This window comes from Falco naumanni, chromosome 10 (assembly GCF_017639655.2).
Source record: "Falco naumanni isolate bFalNau1 chromosome 10, bFalNau1.pat, whole genome shotgun sequence".
NCBI classification, from domain to species: Eukaryota; Metazoa; Chordata; class Aves; order Falconiformes; family Falconidae; genus Falco; species Falco naumanni.
The window spans coordinates 31,401,097-31,417,734 of NC_054063.1; the positions used below are offsets into that span (position 1 = coordinate 31,401,097).

A 16,638-nucleotide genomic window follows, 5' to 3' on the forward strand; every position below is an offset into this window, starting at 1 on the left:
AAAGTGGGGGGAAAGGTGTTAAGAAAGTACCTTTTGCTTTTTTCCCCTCATTGAAATAGGAAGGGGATTCAGAGTGCTTTGAAGTCCTAAACTTGTGGACGTTGGGCTTTCTAGCTGGAATTCAGGGGGAAAACCATACCAGTTTTTAAAAAAACCCAGCAGTTCGTGAAGAAAAGGGTGAAAGCCAGAGGGTGGCATGGCATCCCAGAGACCAGCACTGGAAGAAAAAATAAAAATTGGGTCCCATGTGGCAACAGGGTGTCTGCCCCGCGGTGCTGAGCAGGGCCTCGGCTGGGTCCACTGAGGGGAGGATCCACCCGGGTCCAGTTACCCAACAGGATCCAGCCATACAGTAGCTTTGCTGGCTCTCTATTAAATATTTAATGCTCACTGAATCTTTTTTTTTTTTTTTAGTATGCCTGAATTTGTTTTGTGCTAAATGTTCTGGATAGTTGTTGAGTTGTTTAGCATAATTGCTGCTTCTCCTTTCTTTTTTTAAAGCTACAAAAATAATCCTGACTGAGAATTAACTGTGATTCAAAATGGTTTCATTTCTTCCTGGAACGCAAGTAATGCTGAACAGAAAGGGAAACAAGAATCAGGAACTTGGAACGTCATTTTGTAACCCAAAATATACTAATCTGACATAATTTACACCATTATTTTTGTACAGTACAACTGTGAGCAAGATAGTTTAGCTTTTTACTGGCTGGGAATATGGTTAAAAGATCTGTACTGTAGGTCTAAGAATTGTATATCTGTATAGCTTCTACGTTTGTAGCTTTGTAGGTAATTTTACTTTCATTTCAGCATAAATTTCAGCTCCTCTACTTGCTCAAGTTCCAAATAAGTAACGTTGAGGTTTTATTTTTAAACAAAACTAAAGCAATTCAGGAGCAGATAACATCTATGATTTGTTACTCACTTATATGGATACATGATTTCTTTAGGACAAGGTAAGATTTAATACATTACTCAAATTTAGGATTCTTAATTATTCTAGTAGTTACACTATCTTAGCAAAATTAATCTTGAGGCAGATTTGCTAGCTATGAGACTTGAAGATTTAAACGAGTCAAATATTTTATAGTAATGTTTAACTAGTGTTCAAGTGCATGCTTCAAGAGATATCCAGTGACTTCTGTTCTTCTATATATACTAGCTTAAATTTTTACTGTAAACATATGCTGTATGCTCAAAGGGAGATCACAGTTACCTAAACTGATTATTTCAATTGACAAAATGCTTGAACCTAGTTTTGAAACATTGTGTTTAAGAGGCAAGGTAAAAAAAAATATATAAGGTGTGACATTGCAGACCACAATTTTACTTTTCAGAGCCCTGTGGTCGGATTCTGTTTTTCCTCCCTGGGCAGCTAATTACAGCATCATGTTAAGGTAGGGGAATGTTTTACTTACTATGTGTAAGATCAATTTTTTGTTAAATCCCTAGTGTGCTGAACTTTGTCTTTGCAAAGTTAGTAAACTTTATTTCTTAAAGCAGTGTATGTGTGTATAAAAAGAGACTAGTGAAACCCCATACTTCTGTTACTTATACTTGGTTTTCTGATTTATGTATTCAGAATTTAGATCTTCTAATGTTTGGAAACTGAGGTAACAGGGTGGAGCCTATATAAGGACAACCCACCTCACTTATTTTTTTGGCTACTTACTTCCCTGCCCAGTCTATAATTCTGTGTCTATTTAAGCTCTAAGTCCCAGGTTAAAGACCCAAAGGGGTTTTTTATCTTTTCAATTCTAGTTTCTGTGTTCTATATGGGTCTATTTCACGTATAGGTCACTGTGTCATTTCCATTGTCATATCTTCTAAACAAACAAACTTAGCAAACATAGCTATTTTTATTTTCATAGTTGCTTTTTCTAGAAAAAACAAAAAAACAAAAAAACCCCAACAAAGCATAGCCTCCAGTTTAGAAAATATTTCCACTTTTCTGTTGGTTTGTCATTTTATATATTTAGTCCAGGAATTAAACAGAAAATTAGGAAGTTGTATCCCACCAGCCACCTAGGTTGAAAACAGCTGTATAGGATTTAATACTTAGCCTGCTATTAAGATTTGTTGATTTGTTGTTCTTCCATATAGAAGTCAAAATTAAATGAATGTATTTTACAGAGTTGTAGAAATCAACCGGAGATCTACTTGACCACACAGAAGTAGCTAAGAATGGTTCCTTTATTTTATGCTTCAGTTAAACAAGATGAGCTAATTCAGAATTTAAGTAAAATCAGAGAAGGAAAAAAGATCCAGTGCTTGTCATGGGGTAAGTAAACCTAGTTTAAAAATCACAAGACAAATACATTCCAATTTTCTATATGATTTCCTTTTGTGTGTTGAAAGATCATTCAAGATTGGGGTTATTTATTTATTTTTCATTATTTTATTGGGCATTGTAAAAACACAGAAGAGCATAGAGACTGTCTAACAGAATTTAGGATCAAGTATGGAAGACAGATTTACTGTGGGGAAGATTGATACCCTGTAAGCACTGCAATGACATCAGAACACATTCATTGTGATCCTTTGGGACTTTGGAATGGGGGAGGAGAAATTACTCAGGAAAGGATAAGCTGGGAGAAACAAAGGAGAAGAGGGACATGTGTATAGTACAGCATTATTAAAATCAGGTTGAGGCAAATGGCCTTTTTTTTGGGCCACATTTCAAGCAAACTTGTAGACAAATTTTGAACTGCCAGAGCTGCTTGCTTTGCGTTCTGCTTGACTTACAGGTTAGACTCTGTAAGTGATTTCTCTCTGCACCCTTCAGCTACAGTCACATTACAATAGTAAAGGCAATATCATCTAGGTGTGACCAAAGAGAGGATGATCTTCCTTGATGTGCTCTGGGCCCAGGAATACTTGAAGGTGAGGTACTGAGGCGTTTGAGCTTGGTTTTGCTGTCTGTCTGTTCTTAAGATACAGGTTTTACAAGGCAAAGTACAAAAGGACTGGGATTTCCAGTATATACATTTGTGAAATATTCTCTTTATGCTAAGCATTTTGCCCATGCAGCACCTTCCTAAAGCTAATTGAATTCCAGTTTTGGGGGTATGAAGGGTTCTACCTTAATTTGAGAAGGATAATGACAGATACAAAGTAAAACAAAGTGCAAGATACATATATTGGATGTTTTCACTTATTCTTTACCTAAAAGCAAAATTTAAACAGAACAGATTAAACAACTGGCATTTAATGACAAGCAAAATAAGGTCCAGTAGCAACAAGATATATTTTTTAAAAAAACACAAAACCACACACACACACCCCACCAACATCTAGTTAAACAATATAAAAGCCTATTAATAATTGTACATTTGGGAATAAAAGAATTATCAAATGGGCTAAGAAGGTAGTTCTTCTGTCACACTATAATTTTTCATACCAAGAAATAGTTTGAGGCTTTTCTCTAAAGTATATGCTCCAGTTATTTTTGCAGACAGGACTCTAGGCAAATGATTGATATGTTTCTGTATGGTATTTCTTGCTTCTCTTTCCTCTTCATAAACCACTACAAAGCAGGCTTCTATTTTGTAAGAATTAAAACTTGGGATTTAGCCTTTGTGTAAAAGTGTTCAAATTTTACAAAAATGGAACTGTGCAAAAAGGAGATAACATCTGTAACATCAAATGTACAATAGTGAATTCTGAAGATTCTGTTCTACAGTTTGAGAACAATCTGCTTATTTCTTGACACTACTGTCTCTGAAAAAAAGAAAACTGTGTTAAGAACGTACAGGGTAGGTCATAAAATTGGGACAGGGGAAGTGAAGCAAGTATGGATTTGTGCCTCTGCCCTAAAATTAAAATTCTCAATGGGAACCATACATCAAAAACCCTTTTACAATTAAACAGCAGTTCAAGTAATTTTACTATAATATGTAATTGAATGATAATTGTAGAACCTGAAGAAAGGCAGGAAAGGAACAGGTACTAGATTTTAGGTAGCATGCAAGAGTGAAAAGCTATCTTGCTGTTCTGTGAAAAACAGAGAGATCCAGTTCAATGTCTGCATCTGGTAATCAATTACTGGCTGTTATGTAATGATGTACAATTTCTGTAGTGGCTGATTGCAGTTTTTATTTAGAAACTATTAAGCAAATAAATATTCTACTTGCAGAGCAGGTGGAACAACTGCTGCATACATTACAGCAGTAATGCATTCTTAAGAGATCATACGTTGAATACTAGCTCATACATCTTCGGTTTTATGAAACCTTTTGTTTCAGAGCCTGGTTCCTCCTTTCAGGCTGAAAATCTGATTACAGTCTAGTATCACTTCTTTGTTTTGAAGGGTGTCTATTAGGTGATGAAGTGATTACAAATTAGTTTGTAAGACTATATTTATAAAATAAAGATTTAGTTAATTTTTCTGTCATGGCATGAAATGTTTCTAGAAGGGAAGGAGGAATAGTGAATTAGAAGTAGAATGACTGGTTTGGGGAACAGTTATTTAGAAGAGCCAGATGATAGTTTTAATATAAATTCCTTTTCTGGATTATTTTCTAGTACTATATTGACTGTGCAGTTAAAAAGAGGTAGTGTTGGAATGAGCTTTCAGATCACAAGAAAAACACCATTCACTAAAAGGTTTGAGCTAAAAATTGCTATTTATAAATCCTGTAAAATATTATCTTACTATTGTAGCGTGGCATGAGGATGTTTTTGTCTAAATTCTTAAATTTTTCATATTTATGCCAAAAGCCTCTGTTTGTTGGTATTATTGTGCTGTTCTTTCTAAGGCATTTTAGAGGTCCACACAGTTGAACAAAGATGGAGGCATTAAAAAGATTTTGCTTTTTAATGTAGTAACAATATTCTCTAGATACTATCAAATTCTTCTCTGAATAGAATCTGCTTTAATAGACATTAAAAAAAAACAACCCACAAACCTGTATGTTGGTATGTATTGGTTGTAACCCCCTGTTTTCATGTTTATTGCATTTCATATATATCTGCTTGGCATTAAACCTCCATTGTTTTATTTATCTCATTTAAATGGTAATAATTTAATCAACAGATACATACAATATAAGTCTTTAATTGCCTATTTCCACATACATCTTTATGCACTTATATGTTTTTTCTATTGTAATGTATATTTCCCTTTTGGAATGGAGTTTGTATCTCTGTACATGCAGTTTTCAAAGAGCAGCTTTCAAGACCATCAACTGATTAAAACTATTATATTAAAAAGTGTTATCTAAGAAATTACATTCTAGAAACTAGAAAATGTAAACACTTCTGTTTAATGTTATATTGTCAGAGCAATATATGCTTTTTCTGCAGCTTGGATAATGATAATAAATCAGTGGCTTAGGTTTTCAGGCTCTTAAATTTTTGGCCATACCTGGGGTAGGTTTAATTTCAAACCACGCAGTTTTAGGGAAAATTTCATCTAAAAGCCCCCCCAAATTAAAATGTTTCCAGGAAACACTTCACATTTGCATTATATTCTGTAAAAGTGTTTATCATCATTGGTATGAGTCTATAGTAACCATTTCCTTTTCCTCCCTGATGGGTTAATAATAGAGCAGTAAAACAAACAAACAAAATGTTGCATTCTATACTTGTTTTCCCAATTTTTAAATGACTGGCTAATGAAGGAAGAATAAGCATAATATCTTCAAATGCAATATATGCATCTGTTCTGGAGGCAGGTTGAGAGTCTGGAATAATAACCAATATAGTATATGGAGACTGCACGATGATCCAATAATTGGTATTAGTTTGTGAATAACTTTTTTCTTCTGTGTGTTGCACACACATGCCCCCGACAAGGTGAATTCTTCGTTGTGTTATGTTCTTTCTGAGTAACTAAAAGTAGCATCAAAACATAAATGGGAATGAAAGCATGGGTTAGAACTATTCTTTCACTTCCTAGCTAGAAAAAAACACCGATGTTCCAGGCTTACTTTACCTGAACTTTAAGAAAGTTTTAGATTGCATTAGTAGAGAAACAAAAATATATACTATTTTGCAAATCACAGAAACATTCAGGCTGAAAGGGCCTTGGGAAGCCTCTAGGCCAACCTCTTACTCAAGGCACAATCAAGTTATGGGGTTAGGGCCAGGTTGCTCATGTCTTTGTCCAGTCTGGTGTTTGAAAGACTCCAGCGTAATCCAATCTACACAAAAAAACAAGGTAAGACAGCAATTATGTTCAGCCAGGCCTTTATAAATCTACTGTAACAAGAGCAATGAGTTGTGACCATGTATTAGTTATCCCTGTTTACTTTTGCCAGACTGAAGGCAATGAAAGCCTGGAGGCTTTTAACAGAGCCAAAAAACCCTGTGAGTTACTTTGTATTAAGACCTAAATTGAAACTTTGATAGGAAAATCTGTGTGTGTCACAAAGAAGCACACCCAACCTGGTTTGTACAGCTCATAGCCAAGCTGATAGACAGGGTTTCTAGAATGATTTAGACTGCTGAACTCCCTACTATTAGCCTTATTTTCAAAGAAACCCTTTTCCCATCTTTGTGCAATATTACTTTCATGCCTACAGAGTGAATTCCTGTGTTCTCTAGTGCTAATAGCACCATGCAGAAGTAACATACACTACTCATTACACAATGGACCTTGACATTGAAGTCCTAGTTCTATCCTGGATCCCTCTCAAGCTTGTTAACTTCTAATAACGGATATTGTCTGAATTTTTATTTTGGCTTGAAGATAGCATATAGTTTAACTACAAAGTGAAAAGGTTTGGTTTTTAAGGCTTTTTTTCCTGCATCTTATGACTCACCAAAGAATCATGAAAACAGAAATCAGCTGAAGAAATACGGGACAATTTCCAGAGGCTTTCAGATGTTTGCACTTAAAAAAGAAGATAGAGTAAAGTGTTTAGCATGAAACCCAAAGTATTGATAGTTGCAAAGTAGTTACAGCGATACAAGAAAACAGACGTTAAAAATAAAATGTGAGACTGCAGCCAGAAAACCTGTTCCAGTTCCCTTCAATATTTCTGTCAACTTACCTATTAACTATTATTGTTCACAGCTTACTCAGTAGACACAAGAAGGACTTAGACACATTAATATTTTTTTAGTTTCCCTAGAAAAGATTTTATTGTCCTTGAAAGACTATAATTTCCATGCATTGAAAAAACAGATGAATGTCCTGGGTGAAACTCTGGGCTCACTGGAAATAATAGGGCCCGGACTTTACCCTAGGGTTTTATGTAATATGCTATTAAAGTGACATTTAAATAGATGACCCTGCAATGCAAAGACAAATATTTCATTCATGCATTAATATGTTAAGTAGTCTGTCAAGGAAAAATTAATGACTAGAAATAATTGAAACTGAAAATCAACCCTTTTTTTTTTAATTTGATGTTTCTTTTTCTTTTATCTGGGTGAATAAATTCCCTTAATTTTTTTTAGCATTTTTTAGTAATTTTTAGTATTTTTTAGTAATTATTTATAAATATATATTATGCTTTCTTGGAAATTTCCTAAGCTAATGTCTCTGTAGTAGTATGTCAACCTATTACACTGGTATTGTTTAAATGTGGAATTACCTAGCAGCAAGTCTCCTAAAATGGGATAAAACAATTTAAAAAAAAGAAGTATTTAATCACTCCTAAAAGTGCAATAAAACACAAACTTTAGAAGGGAATTGAAAGGAGAATTATTTTTTTTTATCCTGGATTTGTTATGATTTACTACTATTCATATAACAAATTGAAAGTTCGTGTGAGACTGTTACAAACTATGAGGCTGAGATCACACATGTGCAATTCGCCAATTGAGCCTGGGCAGCATGGATAATAATAGCTAAGTGCCAGATGCACAGAAACCCTGATATCCTTTTTTCAGTGTTTTTTTTCCCCTCCTTGTTAGCTTTTATCCTTTATCAGGGAATATTCGGTCACAGCTGTTGACCAATAATATATTCTGTATAAGCATCTGTTCTTATTCTCTGTAAATAATACCATAGTCTCTCTTCTGTGCAATGGTTACAGCAATTAAGCATTAAAGAAAAATTGAGCATTAATAAGTAGAAACTGTAGAGAATTAGTGTTCTTGTGTTTAAGCTTGTATAACGTAAACCCACAAATGCAAATATGGAAAAAATACCAAAGAATCTATGTTATTTTCTTTCTTGTCCAAACCCAGATCTCTTGCTGCTGTAACAATATCAGAGAGCAAGACTGAACAGCGTAAATTTACCCTTATTTCTGTTCTGTTGCTTTCGTTTTTCCCACAAAATCTCTTCTCAAATTAGCTTCTCCCTGTTTAATTGCTTACTCTGTCAAACAGCCAGTGAGCTATTAATGTTGGGAAGAAACCTTTCCTGATCATGTGCATGTCCAAAACAGTAAAAGGTATAGCCTATAGTATTTTATATTGGAATAATGTAAGGTGCATGCTTGGGATTGTAAGAGGAGAAATTATTGTATGTACTGCTAGAATGACTATTTTATGCTTCTGTGATTTAGGGACATGCATATTTAAAATGTATTAGTGGAGTATGCTACAAGATGTGTTCATCACTGCTTCTACTGTAGATATTTTAGAGTTTTGTAAGGAATTTTATATGGTTTAGTCATGGAAAAATGATCTGCATCTACTCTATCTTTCTTTCTTCCTTATGTCCATAAGATTAGTCTGTTCTGAAAAGTATTGTTCTTTCCTGTTATATGGTAGCCACGTAAAACTGTTTTACTCATGAGATTAATGAGACATCAATAAAGATGTATCTCTGTAAGAAGCAGCATTGTCTAGAACTTCACAAAAGCTAGGTAAGATAGTAATGAATTCCATAAAAATTTTGTCTGTCTGTGTGGGTATGTTAATTCTGACTGTTCTGTATAGTCTGTGTGATAAAAGCATAGCATCTCTCAAGAGTGAGCGAAAGCCTTGATTCCTCGATGTTCCAGGTAGATATTAACCAGCACCCCCCAGCTATGTCATAGTGTCCAAGAATTTTTCAAAGGGTGGGATTTAGCTTCCTAAATAGGGGTGTCTAGTGTAATTTTAAGTGGTCTCTGAAAGCCAGGATGTCTTTGTGGGTCTGGTACATCAGACACGGCACTTACGAGAGACTCTTGGCCTTGGAGAGTAGAAGCTAGAGGCCACATGGGATATCCTAGGCCGTCTACAATCTTGCTAGATGTTTCTCTAGTTGTCTGAATTATTCTGTTGACATAGGAGGATTCTGCGGGGGGGGGGGGGCGGACGCGACTCAAGACTAAAAAAGGTCCTTTGGCTTTTTAATTTCAAACCTGAGCAGCTCTCTTATGCTGCTGACAGGTGGAGAGGTTTGTTTCTAAAGCATTACATCTTTGTACTTAGGTTGATTAAAACTGTTTGTAGTGCAGCCCTTTTCTATCCATTTAGCTAGCGAAACGGTGTCGTCATGTCATCCAGAGGAGGATTAATTTTGTATTTGTTTTGTGTGCTCAGTGTTATCAAGGTGAGGTAGCTTCCTCCCAGCATCAAGAAAAAAAATATTAAAAATATGTCAACAAAACCAGTCAGTGGTAAAGAAAAATGTGTTTGTGGGTGGAAATTATCCCACCTCTAAGCTCAAGGCACACTGTGCATGGCATTTTTAGGTAAATTAGATCTCTAAGTCTATTGGTTTACTGCAGAGAATACAGATACTCCAAACTAAGCCATTATGTCCTTTCTTAATTAACTTGTAAAACTATAATAGTGTGATTGTCATACCACTTGAAAGAATCACACACACAGTTTTCTAAGATAGATGGGAATATATTCAGTTCAGTATGAATGACATTCTGGTTGCAACTGCTCACTTTTAATGTAAATAAAAATGTGGATCCAAAAGCTCAGACACATCTGCCTGATTTTTAGCTAGGTTTATAGCAAAACCGAATTTAAATCTGACATATTAAAGCTCAAAAATCATGTGCTTTGTGCAAGATTACTAATTCTGAACGTCATCAACAGTTGACAGAACTTGGAAGAAATCTGGTCATAATTTGTAATGAAATTAGAGGTGTGTTTTGAGAACCCATATGCCTGCCTCTTCTCGAGAAAGTGTTGGTATGGGTATGCTGAGCTCTTTTGAATGTGTATTTATTGGGGTTATGTGAGTGTCCCCTGGTGGTGGCTGCCTTATGCGTCCTCGCAGAGGCGTCCCAATTGCCCGTTTCCTCTCTGCTGCTGCCCCCCACAAGAACTGGTTTGCTTCTAGCCTTTGTCTTTTTATCCATGTTTACTAAGATTTGTTTACCTAGTACAAGCTATTTAACTGTAACTTATATGGCAAAACCACGTCTGGGCTGAGACTTCACAATGATTTCAAATGCTTTGCGTTCGCTTGTTTGCCTTCCTAGAATTAAATTTGCAATGAGGTGTTTGATGTGGCTAGGGGAAGATTATGCTCTAGCATAATGAGAGGTATGCAAGCTCTTCTTTTCTAGCAAAGTGTAGGACAGATTGTTCCATGGCTACCTCACTAAGAGAACATTGAACACTGCTGGCTAGAGTTCTTCTGGAGGCCCAGAATGGTGACTGCTGGTATGAGTGCCACACAGATCAGCGCAGGATGGCTCAAGTCTTGGTGTTCACAGTAATCAGTGTATGGGTTTAAACACGCTCTTTGATTGCTTCTTTTCATGCTGCTACAGTGGAGAGATAGCTGTTCCTTTGAGGGAAACTTCACCCTCAGGCTTTTTTATGGTTATCAGGCAGCTCAGCGAAGTTTCTCTGGTAAAATTGTGACGTAAAAATGAATATTGAATCCTATGGCAAAATGTGGTCTGAATAGCACTTGCTAGGTGTGATTATTTGCCGGCAATTTCTTTCCAGTGTAATAACATAGAATTGATCGCTAGGGGATGCTGCACTTCTACCAATGCTGGCGAACCATGCGGGGGGGAAACCCGGCAAATCTGTGAAATTACTACTATTCCTTTCCACACAAAAAGGAAACCAGCTTTTGTTCATTTGATGTAATAGGGATATTTTGTCAGAATGTGTCCAAGTAAGTAAAAATAGATACTTTTTTTTTTTTTTACTACACATCTGGAGAAAATGTCCTTATTATGTATGTATAAATAAGTTTATTTTTAGATATCTGTCCTATAGAAACATCCAAATAAGATCAGGATCCCATTTCAATGGGTTAGATGGAAAAGTAGGTGAAGAAAGTTCACATATACCATATACAAAGCTACAGAGAGAGATGTTTAGTCCAGGGCTCCAGTCTTAGAAACTGTCCTTTGACAACAAATACAGAACAGCTTGCAGGTTTGAAATTTGTTACAGGACAAGCCTGGTTTGTTCCACACTAGAACTTGTTTTTCCTTTAAATAATTTACATTGTTTTCAAGTGCTTATAAAATTTATATGAAGCAGATATATTTTAATGTTGGGCAATTATGTAAACTTTCATCATATTTTAACATGAAGAACAATATTATGTAAAAATATATGTAGATTACTTTTTTAATTAGAAAAAAAAAACAAAACCAAGAGCAAGTAGGAATGAGAACCTTACCTTTCAAAGAAATTGCTGCTTGAAAATTGCCTGTCACAGCATTTGCTTTGCAAATCTTTGCAAATAGGAACAATGTTAAAGAGAATTTTTAATTATTATACCTGAATTACATAGGGCCAGGTTTTTATATTTTAAATTATACAGGCAGCTGCATTTCAAGTTTTCTGCTGATAGCCCTGCTTCATACAGCCATGCTGCTCAGTTCTTTAAAAAAAAGAGTATAGTATTTGTTCATCCTACAGTCTCTTTGTTCTTTTCTGGGCTGTCAGAAAAGAAAAGTCAATATAATTTTTTGGTTGCAATTTGAAATGCTGGTGGTATTATATGCTATATGTCCATCAAGATCTAAGTTTTCCTAAACAAACGCACATATGCTTGTAAATAAAACCAAGTGTTTACTGCAAATATACTGTGGGTTTTGTGTTGTATAGATTTGTTTTGGTTTTAATCAAGACCCTCACAGAGAACAGAAGAACAGGACAAGGGCTAAAAGGTCAATTTTGTTCACAGGAATGCAAAGAACTAGTCTTACCCAAAACAGTGTAGATCACCAAGAAGCACTGAGAATTCAAAACACAGGAAGTTCAGTGAACTGGCCATATTTGTATGTAATTTTCTTTTTGTAGCAGTTACTTTGGGGAAAAGCAGAACAGCACAGACAATGTGAACTGATCTAACTACCCCTGGGGCTTTTGAAAGGGGTAATCTCCCTCCCTCCACTGTTTGTGGCTGCAGAGTTTAACCTCACCATTGCATCTGCTTTTCTGCTGATGGAGCAAACTGACCTGGCTCACTGCAGGGTTCTACAAATAATAAATCCAGTGCAATGGAAGGAGTAGGAATATGTGGCTGGGAATGGGATTGGTAATAATAGTACCCCTTTCAGTGGCAATATCGTCCTATAAAAAACATCTTGTTTAATTAAATTCTAAGGCCTTATTCAGGAGCTGGACCCTAAATGTATGTGCAGGTAGTGTCTCCTGTTTGATGAATTTGCAGTTTAGAAAGCATATTCTTTATCTTTCTGAATTGGTATTTATCTCTGTCAGATTTACAAGCTTTATTTGGTCATGAAAATTATTTTGATTTGCATCCTGAAGTTAGAATTATTGGTATAGTTTTACCTTTTGTGTTTTAAGTATTTTTCTGCCAACATATAAAGATGAAGGCAAATGCACTATAAATCAGAATTACAACAACTAGCAAATCTTACACCACCACCCCCCAATCACGTTTTTCTGCTGTGTTAAAATGTTTGCACAATGCTTATGTCCAGGACCAGTTGTTTTCCCAAAACGTTCTCACATCCCTTGAAAGAACAAGCAGTTATCTGAATGCATAGACGAGATTAAAATGTGCAAATTCTAGGACTGGAATCTGAGTGATTTTAAGAGAAATACAGCTGAGGGGTTGAGAGAAAGGCAGTAAAATAAGGGTTGCAGTACTAATTTTATCCTCTGCCTGTGAATGGATGTTGCATAGAGTTACTTAAGAAATATTTGCAGAATTCTTTTTCCTCCTTTGTGAAATACCTTGGTATTTCCTGAATTACTAATGACACTGAAATGCAGAGTAACGTCACAACTTCGCTTTCAGTATGCATTGTAGTGCCTGGAATGTTACACTCTAACATATCGTTAAAAGCCAGGATTAAGCAAGACTGTTATATAAGAAGTCAGAATAATGCTTTATAAAAGGGTAAATTGACATTTGTGTTTGAGTTCTTTTTGGACCTATAGTAGCTTCAACACAGAAATACATTTATTTCTCCTATGCTTTTGTTCTGTTGCTCCTTTTATGGTTGAAATGTTGTATACAATTTCACTTTTGAATCCCCTGAACTCTGACAACTGTCAGCTCTAATGCCATATGAGGATACTGTGGCTTTAAAAAAAGTATCAAAGTTCATTTAGTAAAAAAGATTGCAGACTAGTCACATAGTTAAGACTTACCTGTGTAGCTGCAGTTGGATTTCATTGTTATTGGCAAACAGAATAATCACAGCATGATTTGTTCTGCCCTTTCAGAATTGTTTTTTGATGTGGGCATAGATTTCTTTACAGTAAACCTCCCTTTTGGAAACAACTTTGAAGTGGCATTAGCTCAGGAGTGTCCTCATTTCTGTCACCTGATAAGGAGGGCTTAGTAAACATTGTCTGTAAATCCAACAGGGCATGAAAAATTATAATCTGTAAAGGTGCTTAAATGAATTCAACAGTTTATGCAGATGTTAATGTGAGTGAAATGTGTGCTTAATTGTGGGCAAGCGTTTCACCTGGCTTCAGAAAACAAAGCCACAGATGGAAAAGGTGTTGCTCCTTTTCAGAGAAATGATTATATTTCAAAGGCTTTCTTTCTCCCTGCCTTTTCATAATGTTGAAGGGACAAGGACAGATCTGCAGTGTCATCTGGACATGAAGAAGTTATAGTTAATAACACAAATCTGGTGAAAATATGGATGCAGTGCTTGATCACGTAGTTTCCCAAAAATTTCTTTTAGTGGTAGTGATTGTTTAAATGATCTCAAGCTGCTCACTCCTGCTTTCTCAGTCATGCCGCTAAAATTGTTATCGCAGCAGTGTTGTGAACTATTGTGAATTGGTGCCTTTCCTGGGTTAGTTAACACAGTAAATATTTGATTCACTGATCCTGTTCGCTGTGTAACCACACAGACAGGTCTGCTGGAAGTGTGACTGAGCTGAGTGCTGTGGCTGGAAAGGAATGGTGAGATGCATAAGCTAGTATGTCTGGTTAAAAAAAAAAAAAAGTTGCTGAAACCATGGGTTAAGTCTTTGTGAAAGTGATTGTACTGCACATTTGTGGTGGAAAAAGAAAGACTTTTTCCTGGTGAGAGGCAAACCACAGAAATGAGATGAGTATAGCAACTGGAATAGCAGATAGGGAGGACAAAAGCGTGAATACACAGAGCCTTAAAGCTAAAGCCAAACTGCAAATTTAGTGTGTGGAGGGGCATGAAAGAGGTTAAAAGAGAGAGTGACATAGTCTAAATCTGAAGTGGGTTGTGATAAGATATTAGCCTAGAAGAGAGGAAAAAAATCACTGTAGTAGCAGTATGTTTGTAATTCCATCACTTCACATATTTTACTATGAGCTTTAGCTGGTAGAGTCTTCTGTGAGATAATCAGCTTTTATTTAAAAAAACAAAACAAAACACCCCAAAAAAACAACAACAACAACAACAAAAAGTAATGTATCTCATTACTGTTAACCAAGTGATTCCTGAACGTGAAAAAAATCAGAAGAGAAAAATGCCCATAGCAATACTATTAGAGGTTAGCATTATCCAGACCTGGTCCTAAATTATTCTTCCCTAGCAGTAGTGATTTTCTTCTATTTTCTTGAGAAGCACCCTGATGTCAGAAAGTGTTATATGCAGGATATCTCACACTTGGGCATTAGAATCCCTTGGTGAAACACAGACTTCTTTCAGGTTTTTGTACCTAGGTCTCATGCAGGGCACCTACATTCCCATAACCACAGACCCTGCATGTGCAGTGAGTTGGATTCATGACCATGTCACCACAGAGTAGGCATCGTATATCACTTGCTACGCAGGTGTAGTTCAACTACATGGTGGAAATGCTTTAGGTTTGACATGCAGTCTACCTGTGTACGTCTCACAGCTGCTTTCTGGGTAACCGAAAGTATTTAGCTGCATATGAAATATGGAATAAATTATATCTGTTAAGCTTTTAATATAGAAAAATAATTTAAATATATAATAATAAAAATTCCCGTTTATACAGGATATCCAACAGCCCAGCTGTTAAATTGTGGAGAGACTGGTTCAAACGGGGTGAAAGGGATGATATATATGGGTTTGTGCCTTAAGTTAACATAGGCTGTAGCACCTCTTTTAAAAAGCTACAGCTGCTAAAGGAAAGAGCTCAAGGGTGCTTTTCCCCCCTCCCAGGTATTTTTGGCAGGTGATTGAACATGAATGGAGGAAATGTACATGAGGCAGTTGCAGAGCATACTGAAAATGGCTGTCAAGAGAAACTTTCATAATGCATTAGATATTCAGTGTATATTACAAACAAAACCAGCTTTTTAATCTGCAGACAATGAATCATTGTCATCCAGGACAAGTAATGTAAACCAAAAGTATACAAAAATACTGTTCAGAAGGAGAAATATATGCATCTGGTCACAAAGCCTTTTAAGCTTATGAGAAAATCAGCTACCTATTGGGCATAAACACATTCTCCTGTAGTTTATGATAATTTATAAAATTACCAACCTTCTTAGACAGGTCACTAATTTTAGCATCCAGCGTAATTTTAAAAATTTGGGAACTGCCTTTACAGACATTTATTTTTGGATTTTGTGTCTGATGGCAGTCTTCTGGTCTTTCAGTAGTTACTGATACTTTGGCAGATCAGGGCTAAAGCAGAAAAGGTGGAAAAAAAACTCTTAAAAGGAAAAGCACTGAATTACATTCTTTCATGTTCTTATTCTAGAAATTAGGGTTGTAAGTCAATGACTTGGAAATCCAGGACCAAGCTACAAGCCCTTAATGCAACTCTTCTCCTGTAGTATTATCATCATCATTATCCTCGGAAAATATTACATTCCTCCTTTGCTTTTGTGTAACTGTTCAAAATGTTATTTTTAAAGCTCCATCTTTTGTCCATCACCTACTGTTCCCTCTCTGTCACTGATGATTCATCTCCTATAGGGGTACATACCCAAACCCCTGTTTCTGTCATACAGACAAATCTCTTCCTTACTGGTATTTGTTTAATTTTGAGGCTTTTGGTATATAAGCATATATTAAGTAATATTAAGTCCCTTACAACACTGTGGTGCTTGATGTGTGCGCTTTCTGGAGATTCTGCATAGTGGACAGAATTCTTTTCAAAGAACTCTAAATATAGTAGGTTGCACTTCTAACACTGTTGTCTGTTAATCTCCTTTTGACTGAATTCGTGCTTTCCATCTTTCCTTTGGTTTCTCCCTTCAGCTTGTTTTTTGGTTTTTGTTTTTTTTTTTTTTCCAGCCTCACATCCCTGTTCTATTTTCCTTTAACATCTCCAAAGCACTGAAAAGGACAAATACTAGCTAATCTAATCTCTCCACTCTCTTCTGTTAACAAAGCTTTTAGCTTCCCCTGACTCTCTGTT

At 35.9% G+C, this 16,638-nt stretch overlaps 1 protein-coding gene across 1 annotated transcript in view; it reads left to right on the forward strand.

The window, feature by feature from the left end:
• The first annotated feature begins 2,143 nt into the window (after positions 1 to 2,143).
• The window catches only part of ZMYND8 (zinc finger MYND-type containing 8), a 75,143-nt gene continuing 60,648 nt past the window's right edge, over positions 2,144 to 16,638 (forward strand). Inside the window, exon 1 of the mRNA XM_040607839.1 lies at positions 2,144 to 2,281. Coding sequence (XP_040463773.1) covers positions 2,277 to 2,281 — 5 coding nt within the window. The 5' untranslated portion in view covers positions 2,144 to 2,276. The remainder of the gene's footprint in view (positions 2,282 to 16,638) is intronic.